The sequence below is a fragment of the Lotus japonicus genome, chromosome 2 (assembly GCF_012489685.1).
Source record: "Lotus japonicus ecotype B-129 chromosome 2, LjGifu_v1.2".
NCBI classification, from domain to species: domain Eukaryota; kingdom Viridiplantae; phylum Streptophyta; class Magnoliopsida; order Fabales; family Fabaceae; genus Lotus; species Lotus japonicus.
In genome coordinates this window covers 80,508,436-80,526,318 of record NC_080042.1, presented here as the reverse complement: position 1 = coordinate 80,526,318, position 17,883 = coordinate 80,508,436, and the positions used below count along the sequence as shown (strand labels likewise).

Below are 17,883 nucleotides of genomic sequence, written 5' to 3'. Positions count from 1 at the left end.
AACCTTGTCATAAGCAAAATCGAAATCACACATTGTGTTCATCACACTTCACTGGTCAAACCCTGTCCAACTCATGCCTTCTATGCAAGTCATTTGGCTTCACCATATACTTTTGATTTATTCATTTAGCTTCATCATATGCTTTTAAATTATTCATCTGTCTTTGTTTGGCCTGTATTTTTAACCACTTACTTAGCTGGCCATAATTTATTAATACAAGAATGTATGCTAATATGAAAGCTGGCTTGAGCTTAAAGCTGTTTATAAATAGAAACAAAATACACTAATCTTCATATCACAATCAAAAGTTCATCGCAATGGCCCTCAACATCTCATCTCCTCCAAGTATCATGTCTCTGTTCATGATCATCATGTCCTTCCTCATCCTGGCTCACAATGTGAACTCAGCTAATTTCAACTTCCCCAGTTTTGGGCCATACACGAACAGCATCACCTTCCAAGGCGATGCCTTTGAAACAAACGGTGTTCTGCAACTTACAAAGACAGCATACGGTGCTCCTCTTCCCAACAGTGCTGGCAGAGCCTCCTATGCTGGACCAGTGCACCTCTGGGATTCCAAAACAGGGGAACTTGCTGGGTTCACCACCACCTTCACTTTTATTCAGGCACCAACTGGTCCAGGTCTTCATGGAGATGGAATCTCCTTTTTCCTTGCACCATTCAACTCCACCATCCCGAAAAACTCAACAGGTGGATTCCTTGGACTCTTCAGCGAGGACTCTGCTTTCAACGCCTACCAGAACCAAATAGTGGCGGTTGAGTTTGACTCCTTTGGGAACACATGGGATCCTGTCTCCTCCCACATAGGCATTGACATAAACTCCATTGTCTCAGCAACAACCGCGTCGTGGCAGAATGGGAACTATGCCAGCGTATCATCAGCCTTCGCCACCGTGAGCTATGAACCTGTTGCCAAAAATCTGACTGTGGCGGTGAGGCAGGGGAGTGAGAGTGTTCCTTCTGCTAGTCTCTCGTTTGTGGTTGATCTGAGGACTGTTCTTCCTGAATGGGTTAGAGTTGGGTTCTCTGGCGCCACCGGACAGCTGGTTGAACAACACAAGATTTTTTCTTGGAATTTCAGTTCAAGCTTCACTTATTAGAGTGGTGCTATATAGTACTGTTCCATGTTGGCCATATAAGATAAAATTTTATGGCTTCAAAATAAAACATTATATGTTTAATATTTATTGCTTAAAAGCATTTGCAATGGATTATGTGATCTTAATTATTTGTGTGATCTTCGTGAGCAAATTAATAATAAGTCAGTGGTTTAGAAAAGTATGGAAAACTAGTACATTTCTCCATATGAATAAATAATAAGAATGAGATGAAAGAGAAAATTAAGTGTAAGTGTATAATAACCCTTAAAATAATATTATAGAAATAGGCCCCGTTTGGAAAAACAGCTTAATTAAGCGCTTATGGTCATAAGCGCTTATGACATAAGCGCTTATTCATAAGCTATTTTTAAAAATTTATTGAAATAAATTAAAAATAAGCTGTATATAAGCATAAGCTGTTTTTCATAAGCTGTCATGAGTAGCTTATGAAAATAAGCTGAAAATAGCTTATGGCATGCCATAAGCTGTTTGCATAAGCTCTCCCAAACACTGACATAAGAGCTTATGCTGTCAGGTAAGCTCAAATAAGCTCTTCCAAACTGGGCCATAATCAGGCTTTTAAGATGCCCATCTCATTCTTCTTTTTTATAGCTGAGCAGAGCTCTTAGTTGTAAGATTGCATTACTAGAATTCAAGAATCAAGAGAGAAGAGGAGATCTGACCAGGGAGGGACTGAGGGAAGCAGGGACCAACAATAGGGGCCAACCACCACTCTAGGTTTTGCAAATTTTTATTAATACATTCCTATCATATCCCAAGTCTATACTGCCTCAGTGAAAGCTTTCGTGTCTCTCGTCCTCCTTTCGCCCCATAAGCAACAACTAACTCAGAATTAGAAAATCGAAATCCACAACTCATGGTGCGAGAACCCACGGTAAAATGATTAGTCATCATTATCGACAGTGGATACCTTTATTAAAAAAAAAACGTTTTCATAAATATATTGATTAAGCTTTTTACATGACAATCAATTAATTTTAAGCTTTAATATTTTCACTAGAAATATAAGAAATATAAAATTTTTATCTAAAAATTAAAATTAAATAACTTATAAAGTGATTTTTTATTTATTTGAATTTTTTTAGCATTTTTATTTTTAATAGGTATTGATTCTATTATACATGTTTTTTAAAGAAAAACACAAGATTCATTGAAAAATGTTCGGCAAAATACATGATTGAATACAAAGAGAAAGTGTATAAAATCAAGTTCCATGCTTATGAATTATTTAAGGAATACTTAGCAAGATTTTGAGTAGCAGTGTTTCCTTTCCTATATATTAAATACTATCCTCATGTTAGGGGAGACAGGGAAGCTCATAGGCCGGGGAGCAAGACACCAAGAGATCTCGACGCCACATCTTAACCCAAAACCTTAAGGCGTTAGGTTTATGAGTCACATCTCTTATAAACTCTTCTCCTCATTGCACTTGAATTCTCAACAATCTCCCCCTCAAGTGCGAGTCACCTCCACATTATCATGGCCCCCCTCCGCGGAAGCTTATCCACTCTTGTACCGTCGTTCGCTGCTCAACGGAACCCGCGCGCCTAGCCACATTGCTAGGAAGACTTTCGACACAAGGAGCTGTTACCATGGTCCCCATGAACCATTGGCTCTGATACCACTTGTTGGGGAGAATCACGGCGAGGACCCATGGGTCAAGTCCGAGGGGAGACACTAAGGAGATCTTGGACACCACATCTTAACCCAAAACCTTAAGGCGTTAGGTTTATGAGTCACATCTCTTACAAACTCTTCTCCTTATCGCACTTGAATTCTCAACACCTCAAACCCTGTCACAAATAAAAAGACCAGAGAAAATTTTAGAAGAGCAGTTCTACATTCGTTATGTCCCTGTAATCTTGATTCCCTGTTTGATTCTGTTGGCGACCAACATGCATGCAAAGGAGGTCGTTGACGACAAAGACAAAATTCAGTTAACACACCCTGCATACCTCTTCGATCTTACCCCATTGTCACCAAAGAACAGGGAAAAACCACCCACCGACATGGAAATGACGTGGTTCGCAAGCGGTGGAATCACCTTCGCGAACTCCTTCATACTCAACAGGACCATATCAAACAGTAACTTCCAACAGGTCTAGACTGAGGATTAGAAATATCAAAAGTTGTTGCTATAGCAGCCCAAACCCATTGCTTTGGAAACATGGGGGATCTCTTTGAAAAATCCCTCCCCCTCCACATGAAAACGCAATTGTTGTGGTGGGGGAATAACCCTCGTCCGACTGCTCTAGCTCTTACACTATTAATTAACATTCTAAGTATATTTGGGTCTGTTTGGTGGTTAGGATATGATAAAAGCAAAATATGATAAAGAGTTGGATAAAGGCAGAAAAAGATAAGAGTATGATATGCTCTTATCATATATTGTGTTTGAGGTTGACAGGATAATTTTTTCTATATGAAATGATATAAACAATGAAATTGATAAATAATAAAATTAGTATATACTAAAATTAATATTTTTATATTTATTAAATAATTTTATTTTAAATTAAATATAAATGTTTTTTTGAAAGTAAAATATAAATGTTGAAATTATTGAATTTAGGGTTAAAGTACTAAAAAAGAATCGAAAACTAGTTGTGATCATATTCTATCAGGATATTGTTTATCTTCCTCTGTAACCAAAAAAAAAATTCTATCAGGATAATTTTATCTTAACTTCCCCCTCATGATAACTGTTACACATGATGAACAAGATATAATAAAAGTTAGGATTGTGTTATCCTATCTTGGCTTAACAAACAACAAATTAGAGCAGTATATGATTACACTATCATATCTTATTTTATTTCATTTTATATATATTGATTTTAAATATTTGGTTCTATTTCTTTAAAATTGACATATTAGTATATTAAATATGATATTTAACAATTTTTATAGTCCATTTATATATATTATATTATTTATTTATAATATTTATATATGAATATAATTTTATATATAAATATTTATATATGAATATACTTTTATATTATAGTATTTCTTAATAACTATTAATATAGTCAATATTCAATTTTACTTTTATCTACTTTTATATAGTGTTTTAATAATTTTTCAAGTCAACTTGACCATTCATGTTAATTAGATTTAATGGTTACGATTTAGTGTCTTCATCTCTCACAATAAATATTACTCTCACTTGATACGCTATATATATATATATGAGGTATATAAGATGAGAGGAGAACATTGAATTGCAACCATTAGATCTATATTAAGAGTTGAGATTTATTTACCACTTAAACATTGTTACGTGCCCTTCTCACACTTCTTCACTGTTACATCGTTCCGTCTTGACGTTCCACTCCATCTCTCGCTCTCATATTTTTTTATTAAAAGTAAATAGTATTAAAATTTTAAGAACTTGTATACGAAATAATAATTAGTATTGTATTTAATTTTTTGATATGATATTGAGTGAATGCTCAATTTCATCCATAAAAATGTCAGAGCTGTCAGACAAGTTAGTTCTAAAATAAGGAAACACCATTGCAGACTCTGATTGTGTTAAATGTTTGTCAAGTTTAATTCATACATGGATGTTTTTTTCTGACCATATAGAGACAACTTAACTGACATTGGACACAAACAGAGACTGCAAGAGGTATTTCCTTCTTTTTTGGACTAACTTGCCTGATGTTTTAACTGCTAGAGATGAAATTGAGTGTTAACTCCCTCTATTATATCATATCAGAAGTGAGTTTATTCACTATTGGTGTTATGTATATTTATATTTATCAGAGATTGGTGATTAACAAGCTTCTTACATGTCCTTCAGAATTTATGTATCTGGTCGTATTATTTTTGTTAATGAAATTTGGTCTAGTGACAGCTATTGTGTGTTATTACAATTTCATATATAGTAGTAGTATAGTACATCATCATAAATGTTCATTATTTTGGCATTTTTTCTATATCTTGTGCATTAGAGGTCTAGTTTCAAATTTATTGCAGGTTCATATTTGTAAAACTAAACGATGAAGGTGGTTGTTACTTAATAACTAGGCTGTTAGTCTGTTAATTCAATCAGCTGTTTCTGCTACTGAACTTAATTCAATCAGCCACTGTTATTGTTAGTCAGATGCTGATGAGTTACTAGCTAGCTATATAAGTCATGTGTACTTGGTTATTCTAGTTGATGAAAATTCAGATCATTCATTCTTCCAAAATCTATTTTCTCTCATTTCCTTCAGGTTTTAGGGGGTTGGAATTGGAGAGATGAGGAAATGGGATTTATTCCTGTGGTTGTTTAGAATGGCTCTACAGTTCTGCTTCTTGCTCGGTGCCTGTTCTGAGATTACCTCATTTAGCAGGTTCTCCCTACTCTCTTCAATGATCTGTTCTGTTTAGGATATAGAATTCTTACATTTGTTTTGCACTTATTTTTACAACTCTAATATTTTTTTAAATACCTTAACAGTATTTTCATATTTCATTCACTTATTCTACCACATACCTACAGGGAATATGTAAATAAAAAGAATAGAAATATAGAATGTACGTAGTTATGAGAAAAAAGAAGAGGAAAATAGTGAAACTAAATTTGTTGTTCCATTCTACCTCAATAAAATATGTTTTAGGTGCTCAAAATTGTCTTTGGTAAATAGTTGCATTTCTCTCACAACAAATATCTTTTCGGGATTTGAACTTGTGCTCTCCTCCTTATCGGAAGAGAGCTTCCTTACTACTAAACTAACAGCTTGTTTGTATTGTTTGAACTATTTAATTCACCTTCAAATATTTTTCCAATTGAAATGACTAAATGCTTTGAACTTTCTTGTCCTTCAATGCTTCCACTTGCAGAAGAAGCTTGAGAGGGATCAGTAACTCAGAATCGATTTCTGCCTATTCTCCAGTCAACCTGAATACAGAAAATCCTCACCAGGTGATTCTAGTTTTTTCTTTCTAGAAAAGTCACTTCCTTCAGAAAAAATATGAATTGAAAAAGAATAAAAATAAAACCAATTTGGCCTCATTTGTGTTTTTGTCTCTGATACATGGTTATTAAGCCTCAACAATTGAATTTGGTTTTCAGGTGGTGATTAACAACAGTTTGGTGTCCATCACTTTATCAAGACCAGAGGGATATATCATTGGAATATCGTATGGTGGAATTGACAATTTACTTAATACTCTAATTGACGTACAATATAGAGGGTATACCAACACTCTTCATATTAAATAGCATACAAATTGGAATATATAGCATGTCCTAACTTGATATTAATAGGTACATGGACGTTGTTTGGAACCAACCAGGAACACCTCCCCAATTTCAGAGGTATAATTTATGTCCTCTCAATTACAATTAACAACATGCTTCTTCATTCATAGACTTCATGCATAATGCACTAATCAAGAGACTAATTTATCATGGAAACTGTATTGCAGAATCCAAGGGACAAAATTCTCAGTCATAACAAAGGATGATGATATGGTGGAGATTTCATTTTTTAGCGAATGGACATCATCTATGGAAGGTTCAAGTGTCCCTATGAACATAGACCAAAGGTGGATTCCAAGTCTTAATTTTTTCATACAGATTGAGAACAATTAGTCTTGATTTGGAACTCTTACCAGTAGAAAGAAACTGATCAGCATTGTTTGATATATAAACTGTTTTTGCAGGTATATATTACGACGAGGGGATTCAGGGTTTTATTCATATGCAATATTTGAGCGATCTGAAGGATTACCTGCAGTGGTGGTAGATCAAACTAGGCTTGTCTTCAGGCTTAGAGAAGACATGTAAGTGGATAATGGTTTCAGTTAAAAAAGAATTAGTACTTTTCCTTTAAATCTAACCGTTTTGTGTATGTGCACCACAAAAACATAGAGTTAATTGCACTTTTAGTCCCTTGCAATAACATATGTGAGTTTGGACTCTCATAATGTTTTTAGCGCTAACTACCCAGGTTCAACTATATGGCTATATCAGATACTAGGCAAAGGATAATGCCCTCACTCAAAGATAGAAATGAAGGTCAACACCTGGCATATCCTGAAGCTGTTCTCCTAACCCATTCATCTATCCCACAATGTAGGGGAGAGGTATCTCTCTTTCTGCATATGCTGCTTGCTTGAATTGACATGGATTCCCCTCTGTTTGGTTGTTTATAGTTGAATATCTTGTTTCTGTGAGGATACTCTCACAGTTTCTCGAACGTGATTAGTCTTGCCTGAAGGGTGCAGAAACACCCGTTTTTCTATAAAAAAAAGTGTGAATAACATGAATGGTTGTGTTGGATTCAGGTGGATGACAAATACCAATACTCAAGTGAGAACCAAGACAACAATGTCCAAGGCTGGACTACCACAGATTCTGCACCAACCGTGGGTTTCTGGATCATAACACCAAGTAATGAATTCCGCAATGGTGGGCCCATTAAACAAGATCTCACCTCTCATGTTGGCCCTACTCTACTCTCCGTAAGTTCAACCTCTCAAATCAAGTGAATCCCTAAATTCGTACTGAAAATATAAAGTGTTGGGAGGTTTGTCCCAGAAAGAATGAAATGCCTTCAAAAGTTCATGAATGTGACAATTGTCGGTCTAGTTGGTCTCTCCATCACTTTTGGTCAACTATGAACTCTTGAGGTGAAGGAAGGACCAACTTGATCGACGATTGGCACATTCATGAACTTTTGAAGTTATTTTCTTCTTTCACGAATGAATCTAAGGATTTACTCAGTCAAATCTCTATAATTATGGGTTTCGGTCTTTCCCTAAGAACTTAATCAATATTAGACATGTATGAAACTGTAGTATCAAGTTACAAAGGTAATAATATCTACATAATGTGATTGATAATTTTTTTTCTTTTAAATGTGTAGATGTTTACCAGCACCCACTATGCTGGCACAGATGCAGTCATGGCATTTAAAGAAGGGGAGACATTTAAAAAGGTTTTTGGCCCAGTTTTTGTCTACCTTAACAATGCATCAAGCAATAGTAAATCTTTATGGTCAGATGCTGCAAAAAAGGTCATCATCACATAACCATACTCACCTTGAACTTCTTATTACAAATTGTTAGAGTACTCAAGGTGTAACTTATCATTGTTCTTTAATCAATTAGCTATCCAATGAAGTTAAAAGCTGGCCTTATGATTTCCCTCGATCACAAGATTTCTTTCCATCCAAACAGCGAGGACAAGTTACTGGACAGTTACAAGTAAAAGATGGGTACATACATGTTAATGTTTAGTGTACCTACAATTTATTGCTTTGATTACAGTGAATCACTTATATGGCAAGCTGAATTCTTTGCTTTGTCTTGTTCATCAGGGGAAAAACGTCTGTATATCCAAGCAATGCCTACATTGGTCTAGCTTTTCCCGGTGAAGCAGGATCTTGGCAGACAGAAAGCAAGGTACATTTGGGTCTTACACCTATGAGATTTTAGTTTCTTGAACTTTTGAAGGGGTAGTGATACATGAAGCTGAAAAGGGTTTGAAATAATATGCCATTCACAGAGTTATCAATTCTGGACTCGAACTGACGAAAATGGAAACTTCAAAATAGAAAATATTGTCCCTGGGGACTACAACTTGTATGCATGGATCCCTGGCTTTATTGGAGATTACAAATATAATGATATAATCACCATCGAATCAGGTAAATCTTAATAGTATGTTTGGATCAACTGTTTTTTCCTCACAATGAATTCTGACACTTATAAGCTACTCACATAAACTTTTCCCAAGAATTGATATTGCCTTTAGAATCATTATAGAAGAACTTTCAAACATAACATTAGACCCCAAATTAGTTATAGCTTGCTGCACTTGACAATTACTTGTAATGTAATGTACTTGTAGGGCGTTCCATCGAATTGGGTACACTTGTATATAGGCCTCCAAGAAATGGTTATACTCTTTGGGAAATTGGCATCCCAGATCGTTCAGCTGCAGAATTCTTTGTACCAGACCCTAACCCTAGACTCATGAACAAGTTATACAAGAACGATCCCCATGACAAGTTAGCCAAAAACCACTGATTCAATCTTCAATTAATCTCCACAATCATTTCCCTTAACACTAACCAAGCAATTTCTATTGTGACAGGTTTAGGCAATACGGGTTGTGGGAACGTTACACTGATTTATACCCAGATCATGATCTAGTTTACACGGTTGGTGTTGACAATTATAAAAATCATTGGTTTTTTTCTCATGTTAACAGGTGAGTTTTGTAGAGAATTTCGTTGGTTCTTAAGCTATGATGGCTGGTTGTTTAATTCCTCTAAACTGCACTGATATAGGAAGATAGGAAAAAACACATTCCAACCAACCACATGGGAGATTGTGTTTCAACTTCAAAATAACACATTGAAAGGAAAGTACACACTACAATTGGCCCTGGCATCAGCCTCTAATGCTGAAGTGCAGGTACACCAATTCACTTCTTCCAAAAATGATCCTCTTTTTTAGCTATGACTAGTAGCTATCTTTGGATACCAGTTGTAACCCGCATTGAAAATGGAGGTCACCTCAAAACAAAATGTGAACTAAACTTTTCTTATGGATTGAGATAAAAGTCTGTTAACGTTGCACTCAACTGGTATCCAAACACACAATAGGTTGTGATCATTAACATTTTTCTGATGGATGAGATCAGGTTTGGTTCAATGGCTGGAATGCTGATTATCCCTACTTCACAACAGGGGAAATAGGCAATGACAGTGCAATAGCAAGGCACGGCATTCATGGATTGCACAGGTTGTATAGCATAAATGTAGCAAGTGATCAATTGGTAACAGGAAAGAATACAATCTATCTGAGGCAGTCAATAGCTACAAGTCCTTTCCAAGGAGTTATGTATGATTATATCCGCTTAGAAAGTCCTCCAACTCCAGATACATGATTCTGTACATCATACACCGGAGGACCACATACAGGCCTCGTCTCACACGATGATGACGAGACGAGGCCTATCAAAGGCATACATAAAATTTTGGCTATCATGAAGAATAAAACCATTCAGTTTAATTTTTCCAATTCTGATTTTTATGTTCATGTGTTAAGGATAAAGTTGATTCTTCCAATTAGTACTTACATAACCTTATGTTACCTATGGTGTCAGCTAAATAGTAGTAGTGATTAGAGTATATATCCGATGAGGATTTCAACTCAAGTATTAATTCACAGAATTTTATCTTGTTGAATCGAATTAATACTTGATAAAATTCTGTGAATTAATATGGTGGATCATTAGTAAGCTCCAAAACTTAATATTCTGCAGCATATAAAAATATAATGGAGAACTCTCCACACATGACGAGTCTGATAAGGCTCTTTGCTAAAAGGTTGCAACCTATGACATTATTTGCTATATATGCTTACCTCCAAGTAAATAAAACACTGGCAGCCCCAGTGGCTTCTCTGGTGCACCAACCATGATAAGTTTACCATGAGGCTTCAACAGACTAATCAAAGGCAAGAGAGAGTGTCAATGATACATACCATCAAAGGTTCCCATTACAGCCTGCATAGTGAAAGATCATTAGAATTTGATAATTGATTTATCTCTTTCTCACAAATGCTACTATTCACAGCAAACAACAACAACAATAAAAGCCTTATCCTACTAAATGCAGTAGGCCATAGGATCACACTACTCAATCAAAAACCAGATTATGAGGGAGTTACTATTTAAAATAATCAAAATTATAAACGCACCTTCATCTGATCTTGTTCACGGCTAACCACAAATGAGACAGCTCCTAACTTTTCAATTGCCTCAGTCTTCTTGTTAGGGGATGTACTAATCACAGTGACCTTAGCTCCAAGGGCTTTGGCAAACTTCACAGCCATGTGGCCTAGCCCACCAAGACCAACCACACCCACATGAAGACCAGGCTTGTCAAAGTCCATAATATCTCAAAGGGCTATACACTGTGATCCCAGCACATAGGAGAGGTGCAGCAGCTTCAAGTGGTAGGTTATCTGGAATGCGGATCACAAAGTCTTCATCTGAAACCATCATGTCAGAGTTGCCTTCATATGTGATGGTGCCATCAACATTCTTGGAAGCCATCTCATGCCTGTACATAAATTAAAATAAAATGGATTACTCATACAAATCACTTCCAAAGTTTTTAATTGAAAATCAGAAGCATAATTATAATTGTGAGATTGAACAACTTGGGCAATCAGACTTCAAAATAATTTTATGCAACTCAGAAAGCACATTTTTTAAGGAAATTCTTGGAATCTGAATGAGTCCAATTCCTGTTTAGCACCGAACATGAAATGAAAGGAGTCACCCCACCCTTAATCAAACAGAACAAAGAAAGAAAGAAAAGAAGTGTTCTATAACTTTTTGATTGCCAGATCCTGTTCATTGTTTGTTTTAAAGTATGGTGACCCCTAATATGCATCAAGAGTGGTGCAATTTTACAACACTTTTTTTATTCTGTTATAACAGGTTAACACATCTTTTTTTAAATAAATTTAATATATAAAAAATTTTTAATGATACTTTTTTTTTTTAAAAATAATGTGTTGACCTGCTATAACCGGTCAAAGTAGGTGGTGTAAAAATGATCACTTTAAAAGTGGTGCATATTAGGTGAACACTTAAAGTATAACTCCCATTATTCTAATTTACTCTTTCCAAAACTCCTTTCTGCCTCCTAGAAGATTGATAGCCTTCGAGACAAATTTTATTTTTTGGTACATCGGAAAATAAGACAAAATACAAGAAAGATTACAATGCTAGCAAGTCCCTAGCTAAGAAGGGGCTAATCTCTTGAGGAGGAACCTCAAGTTGCGTCAAAATACAGGAACGGGCAGCTCCAAGACCGGCCAAACAATCCGCAGCATCATTTGCACTCCAGACATTTCTTTAAAATGGGTACAAACTTTTTTTTAGTTAAATAAAACTGTGGAAAGGGACAACTTCTTACCCAGGAGATTAGAGCGAAATGGGTAAACTTCCATCTCCAAAGGATGCTTTTCGCAAAGAATTGAGTAAGTCACATCTTTGAGGATTTGTTGTGTACCCATGTACACATTCTCAAACCTTCCGGATCTAAATGTGTAATTTATATTTTCGATGTATCACAAAAATAACTTTTTTTAGTCCACACACACATATATAATAATAATAATAATAATAATAATAATAATAATAATAATAATAATAATAATGAATTGAATATTTGTTCAACTTTGATGTCAAATTTACTTTTATATACATGTATTACTTTTATATATTTAATTATCTTTATTTAAAGTATTTAAATATTTTTATATTAAATATATTATTTAATACTTTTGTCAGTCAACCTTACTTTAAATATATATATATATATTATATATATATATATATATATACTTTCAAAAAAAAACATATATAAATATATGCTATAATATATTATTTATACTATATTCAATTTATTTATACTATTTATATACTAGAATATACAATATTTTATTGTTAATATTATTGCAACATTTTTTTTAAAAAATATTTTCTATTAATTATTTATTATTTGAATAATTATATCTTCACACCTCATTCTTGAGGTGTGGAGGAAGAGAGAGATAGGAAGAAATGAGAGAGAAAGTAAAGATTTGATAGATGATTTGATTGATAGAGAAAAGAGAAATAGATTGAAAGTGAAGGTGGAAAAGGAGTGGAGATGTGTGTATATATCATAACTCATATTATTTTAATCTGATTTCAGCTTGTTGGTTTTGGCTATGCGTTCGTCTACTTGCCCTCCGATGATTGAGGTGGTCATAAGGGACTGTTGTACTCTTGCTCTCAGCATTTCAACTGTTTCTTTTAGTCATGTTAGAAGACAAGCAAATATCGTTGCTCATATGTATGTTAGCACTTAGCAGCATATGCTTGTAGTTTTCCGATGCATGTATGGTGGATCAGTCCACCAGATTGTATTGCTCATGCACTCTTTGTAGACTCGTCTCTTTCAGATTAATATATCATGAGCTTCCATGAAAAAAGTATTTTAATATTAATTAAATTTAATTCTTAATATTCAATTATAAAAATATCACTTGTTTTTATCTTAATATTATAATTTTTATCTTAATATTACAATGGGAGAGAACAAAGGAGAAAAAAAAATTATATTGTTATCGAGCTTGATGTTGATGACTTGATGGGTGAGTGATTTAATAATTAATGTATTAATATATGTTGCATGTAATAATTATTAATGATATTTGAATAATTAACAAAAGTCAATTGTGACTATTTTTGAAATGTATTAATTTGACATTTAATTATTTCTAATGACATTAAAATAATTATAAAAGTCAATTGTGATTTTTCTACCATTAAGATGTATGTTGACAAAGTCTTTCTTTTTAATAATTACTGTTATTTTTTATATTACAAAATAATAATAAAAAATCGAATATAATATCTTTCGTTCAAAATGATATCAAATATGAAACATTTAGAAATGATACTCGAATCTTTCCAAGGGATGGTCCAAGCTTGTTGGCCACTTTTGTATATGGTAGTCCAAATATTACTGTTAGAAATCTCCTCTGGCACGAGCTCAGGAGAATTGCTAGCACAGTAAGGGAACCGTGGTTAGTTGCTGGTGATTTCAATACTTACATTAGAGTCTCAGACAAAATTGGTGGTGGCTCCCCAAACTTCAGTGCTATGGAAAAATTTAGAGACTGCCTCGATGACTGCTTACTTTCTGATCTGGATTTCAAAGGGCCTCCCTTCACATGGGAGGGTCGTGGGGTGAAGGAAAGGATAGACTGGGCTCTAGGGAATGAAGGCCGGTTGCGCTCCTTCCCGGAAGCTACGACTCTCCATCTCCCTAGGTTGAAATCAGATCACAAGCCTATTCTTGTGAAGCTGTTTGGGGAGTGTCGGGCCTCTTCTCAACGTCCCTTTCGGTTCGTGGCGGCTTGGTTAACACACCAAGACTTCCCCAAACTAGTTCAGGATAACTGGTCTAATGGTGCTTGGCTGCCCTCTTCAGAGGCTTTTCGCGAAGCTGCCCAAGCATGGAACGCGGAGGTTTTTGGCGAGATTGGAAAACGCAAGCGCCGTCTGATGAGGAGGCTTGAGGGCATAAACAATAAACTTCAAATGGCCCACGTCCCATACCTTGAGAAATTGCAGAGGAAGCTGTGGGAGGAATATTATAAAGTTCTTATTCAAGAAGAGCTTCTATGGAAACAAAAATCACGGGTTCTGTGGCTTAACCAAGGGGATAAGAACACGCGGTTTTTTCACACAGCAACCATGGTCCGTCGCAGGCGAAATAGGATTGAAGCCCTGACTAGAGAAGATGGCACCACGGTTACTGACATTGATCAACTCCGTGACATGGCTGTTAATTATTTTCATAGCCTTTACTCGGGCTCCGACGGCGGTAGCCCTCTTGTTACAGCCGTAACATTTCCTAGGCTCTCTTCTCATACTTTACTTGATATTGAGAGCCCTCTTGATGCAACAGAGATCAGAGCCGCAGCCTTTGGAATGGGGGCGTTAAAAGCACCGGGTCCAGACGGTTTAAATCCATTATTTTTCCAATCTCAGTGGGAGACCGTGGGCAGTTCTGTGGTATCGTTTATTCAGGAATGTACTCGCCAACCTAGCTTGATCCGGGATATCAATGATACTTTAATCGTTCTAATCCCGAAAGTAGACAAACCCAATCTTATATCTCAATTCCTCCCTATAGGTTTATGCAATGTGATTTACAAGATTATGACTAAAGCAATTGCTAATCGTCTTAAGGGGGTGCTTGATCACTTGGTGGCTCCAAACCAATGCAGCTTTATCCCTGGAAGACAAAGCTCAGATAATATCATTGTAGCCCAAGAAGTTTTCCATTCCATGCGCTACTTAAAGAGAAAGAAAGGGTGGGTGGCAATGAAGATTGATCTTGAGAAGGCATATGATCGACTAAACTGGCAATTTCTAAGAGATACTCTCTTAGAAGTGGGGCTTGACCAGAAATTCTGTGATTTTATACTTAACTGTGTTTCTCTCAGTTCTTTTCAGGTCCTTTTCAATGGTGGCAAAACTGACAAGTTCTCCCCGTCTCGAGGAATCAGGCAAGGAGACCCTCTTTCCCCTTATCTCTTTGTGCTTTGCATAGAGAGGTTGGCCCATAAAATTCAGCATGAGGTGGACTCAGGGCATTGGAAACCTATCTTTCTCTCCAAGGATGGCCCCCCGATAACACATTTATTCTTTGCTGATGATCTTTTACTCTTTGGGGAGGCATCAGTTCATCAGATGAATCTCATGATGGAGTGCCTTGATGATTTTTGCACTGCTTCAGGGCAAAGAGTTAGCAAGGACAAATCTCGTATTCTTGTCTCTAATAATGTGCACCGCAATATAGCTTCTAGAGTCAGTGAGGTAGCTGGAATCCGTCTCACATCGGACCTTGGAAAATATCTTGGTGTCCCCTTACTTCACAAGACACCTTCTCGATCCACCTACGACTTCATCTTGGAGAGGACCCAAAAACGTCTTTCCGCTTGGAAGGCTTCTTCGCTTAGCCTTGCCGGGAGAGTTACACTTGCCAAGTCTGTTATTTCTGCTATTCCCTCATACAGCATGCAAACAATGCTTCTTCCTAAAGGGGTGTGTGAGCGGTTAGACCAATTGCAACGGAATTTTATTTGGGGTTCGGAGAATGGTTCTAGGAAAATGCACCAAGTTAAATGGAGCACCATCTGTAGTCCCAAGTCTCAAGGTGGGCTCGGGTTCAGATTATCCTCAGACTTTAATAAGGCTATGATCATGAAGCTGGGTTGGGGACTTATCCATCAACCTTCCTCCTTATGGGTCCGCGTTTTGAAGGGTAAATACCAATGTGGCAATGGTGCTCTTCCGGTTGTTATGAAGCGGAGTCGGGAATCTCTAGCATGGAAGGGCATCCGTGAAACTTGGGATACGTTGATGAGGGGCAGCAGATGGGAGCTAGGAAATGGGCAGACTGCAAAGTTCTGGACTAGTTCTTGGCTTGCTTCGGGTCACAAGCTTCAAGCGGTAGCTCTAGCTCCAATCCCTCAAGACCAACAAGATTGTCTTGTTTCCTACTATTTTGAGGCAGGAAGGGGTTGGAAGCTTTATCTCTTTGCAAATTTAATACCTATGCGTTTTATTCAGGAAGTTCTCATGGACCAGAGCCCGTTTAATGACCTGGGCAGGGAGGACGAGGTGAAATGGGCTAGCACACCATCAGGGGACTTTTCTACTAAAAGTGCTTACGGTCTAGTTGCTGGGAATCAATACCAGAGACAAACCGAGAACCTTTGGAAGTCTGTGTGGAGAGTTAAAGGCCCTCAACGCATACACGTGTTTCTATGGAAACTTCTAAATAATGGTGTGATGACTAATGTGGTCCGAGTGCAAAGACATCTGGGAGCTTCAGACATTTGCCCACTTTGTCAATCTTCAGCAGAAGAATTCCTCCATCTGTTCCGGGACTGTAGCGCGGTTTCCTCGTTCTGGTCATCAGCTTTCAACAACGATTTAACCTCCACCTTCTTTATTGCTGACTGGCATACCTGGATCACGGGTAACATAACCGGGGAGTTAGGCAACAGAGCGAAAGTTGACTGGCCGCGTTTCTTTGCCTCTTCTCTTTCAGCAATTTGGCGCATGCGTAATGAGTTCGTGTTCGAAGGAACACCACACAACTCCGCTCGTATCTGGTGCCTCGTCCGTTCCCTTGGGATGGAAGAAATAGCAAACTCAGCTTCTATGAAACTCTCCTCTAACTTTCTGCTTAACCAACATGTGGAAACCTTTGATTGTAACCTGTCTCAACCGAGGCGTGCTACGTGGTCCAGACCCCAACCAGGTTGGGTGAAGCTTAATGTCGATGGTGCTCTTACCCTTAATAACATGGCCAGTTGCGGGGGTGTGATTAGGGATGCATCCGGTTCTTGGAAGACAGGCTTTAGCTGCAACCTTGGAGCCTTCAACGTAGGGTCATCCTTCCTCACCGAGCTCCTTGCAGTCCAAAAAGCCATGCTCCTGATCATTAGCCTTGATTTTCCTCAAGTTGTGCTAGAAAGTGATTCCAGTGAGGTTATTAACCTACTGGAGAATCATGAGGTATCTTCTCACCAATTTAGCTCAATTGTTCTGGACATCCTCTGCCTAAAAGCAGCGCATGGATCCATCTTGTTCCAACATGCTCCAAGGGAAGCCAACACTTTGGCGGATTATTTAGCAAAAGTTGGTTTTGACCTTCCTTTTGGTCATCATGTGTTTGATAGCCCTTTAGGAGAGTGCCATAGGATCCTAATGCATGATCTGGACCCTGATGTTGCCCCGCGTATAGGGGCGGACCCTTTCTAGTTGTTTCTTGTTGCTTTGGGCTTGGCCCTTCCCTGTAACCAAAAAAAAAATGATATCAAATATGTCATAAAAAATTGATATCAAATAATTTTTTTAAAGGATAGATTTGAAAATTAACTAAAAAAATTCGTATTATATGTTTTCGTATGTACATTTGGAAGATCAAAATAGTTTTGGTGTATTGATTCAAAACATAAAAAATTAGGAAAAAAAATGAATTAGAATGTAACTAGGATGAGAAAAAAAAAAGCGAAAATATGTGATATACGTAATTAAGATAGAAAAACAACAGAGGAAGTATGAAAAAGTCATATGTATACTGACAAAATAATTTTTTCCACCCGTGCACGACACGGGATCAATACTAGTATAGTAGTATAGTACATC

The 17,883-nt window shown here is 36.8% G+C and overlaps 2 protein-coding genes and 1 pseudogene across 2 annotated transcripts; 2 read left to right on the top strand and 1 right to left on the bottom strand.

Moving 5' to 3' along the window:
- The first annotated feature begins 264 nt into the window (after positions 1-264).
- Positions 265-1,258, top strand: LOC130735752 (lectin 7-like). The gene has a single exon (XM_057587650.1). It carries the CDS (start codon positions 318-320, stop codon positions 1,119-1,121), a length of 804 nt encoding a protein of 267 aa, XP_057443633.1. The 5' UTR covers positions 265-317; the 3' UTR covers positions 1,122-1,258.
- A 3,675-nt stretch (positions 1,259-4,933) lies between these two features.
- Positions 4,934-10,328, top strand: LOC130740103 (rhamnogalacturonate lyase B-like). The gene is made up of 16 exons (XM_057592607.1): positions 4,934-5,485; positions 5,976-6,057; positions 6,208-6,329; positions 6,403-6,453; positions 6,564-6,683; positions 6,801-6,920; positions 7,088-7,223; positions 7,425-7,601; positions 8,006-8,155; positions 8,250-8,356; positions 8,459-8,543; positions 8,647-8,788; positions 8,992-9,151; positions 9,238-9,354; positions 9,434-9,560; positions 9,790-10,328. The coding sequence occupies exons 1-16, from the start codon at positions 5,391-5,393 to the stop codon at positions 10,033-10,035; spliced, it is 2,037 nt and encodes a 678-aa protein (XP_057448590.1). The 5' UTR covers positions 4,934-5,390; the 3' UTR covers positions 10,036-10,328.
- Positions 10,177-11,510, bottom strand: LOC130740107 (probable mannitol dehydrogenase; annotated as a pseudogene).
- Between the last annotated feature and the right edge of the window lie 6,373 nt (positions 11,511-17,883).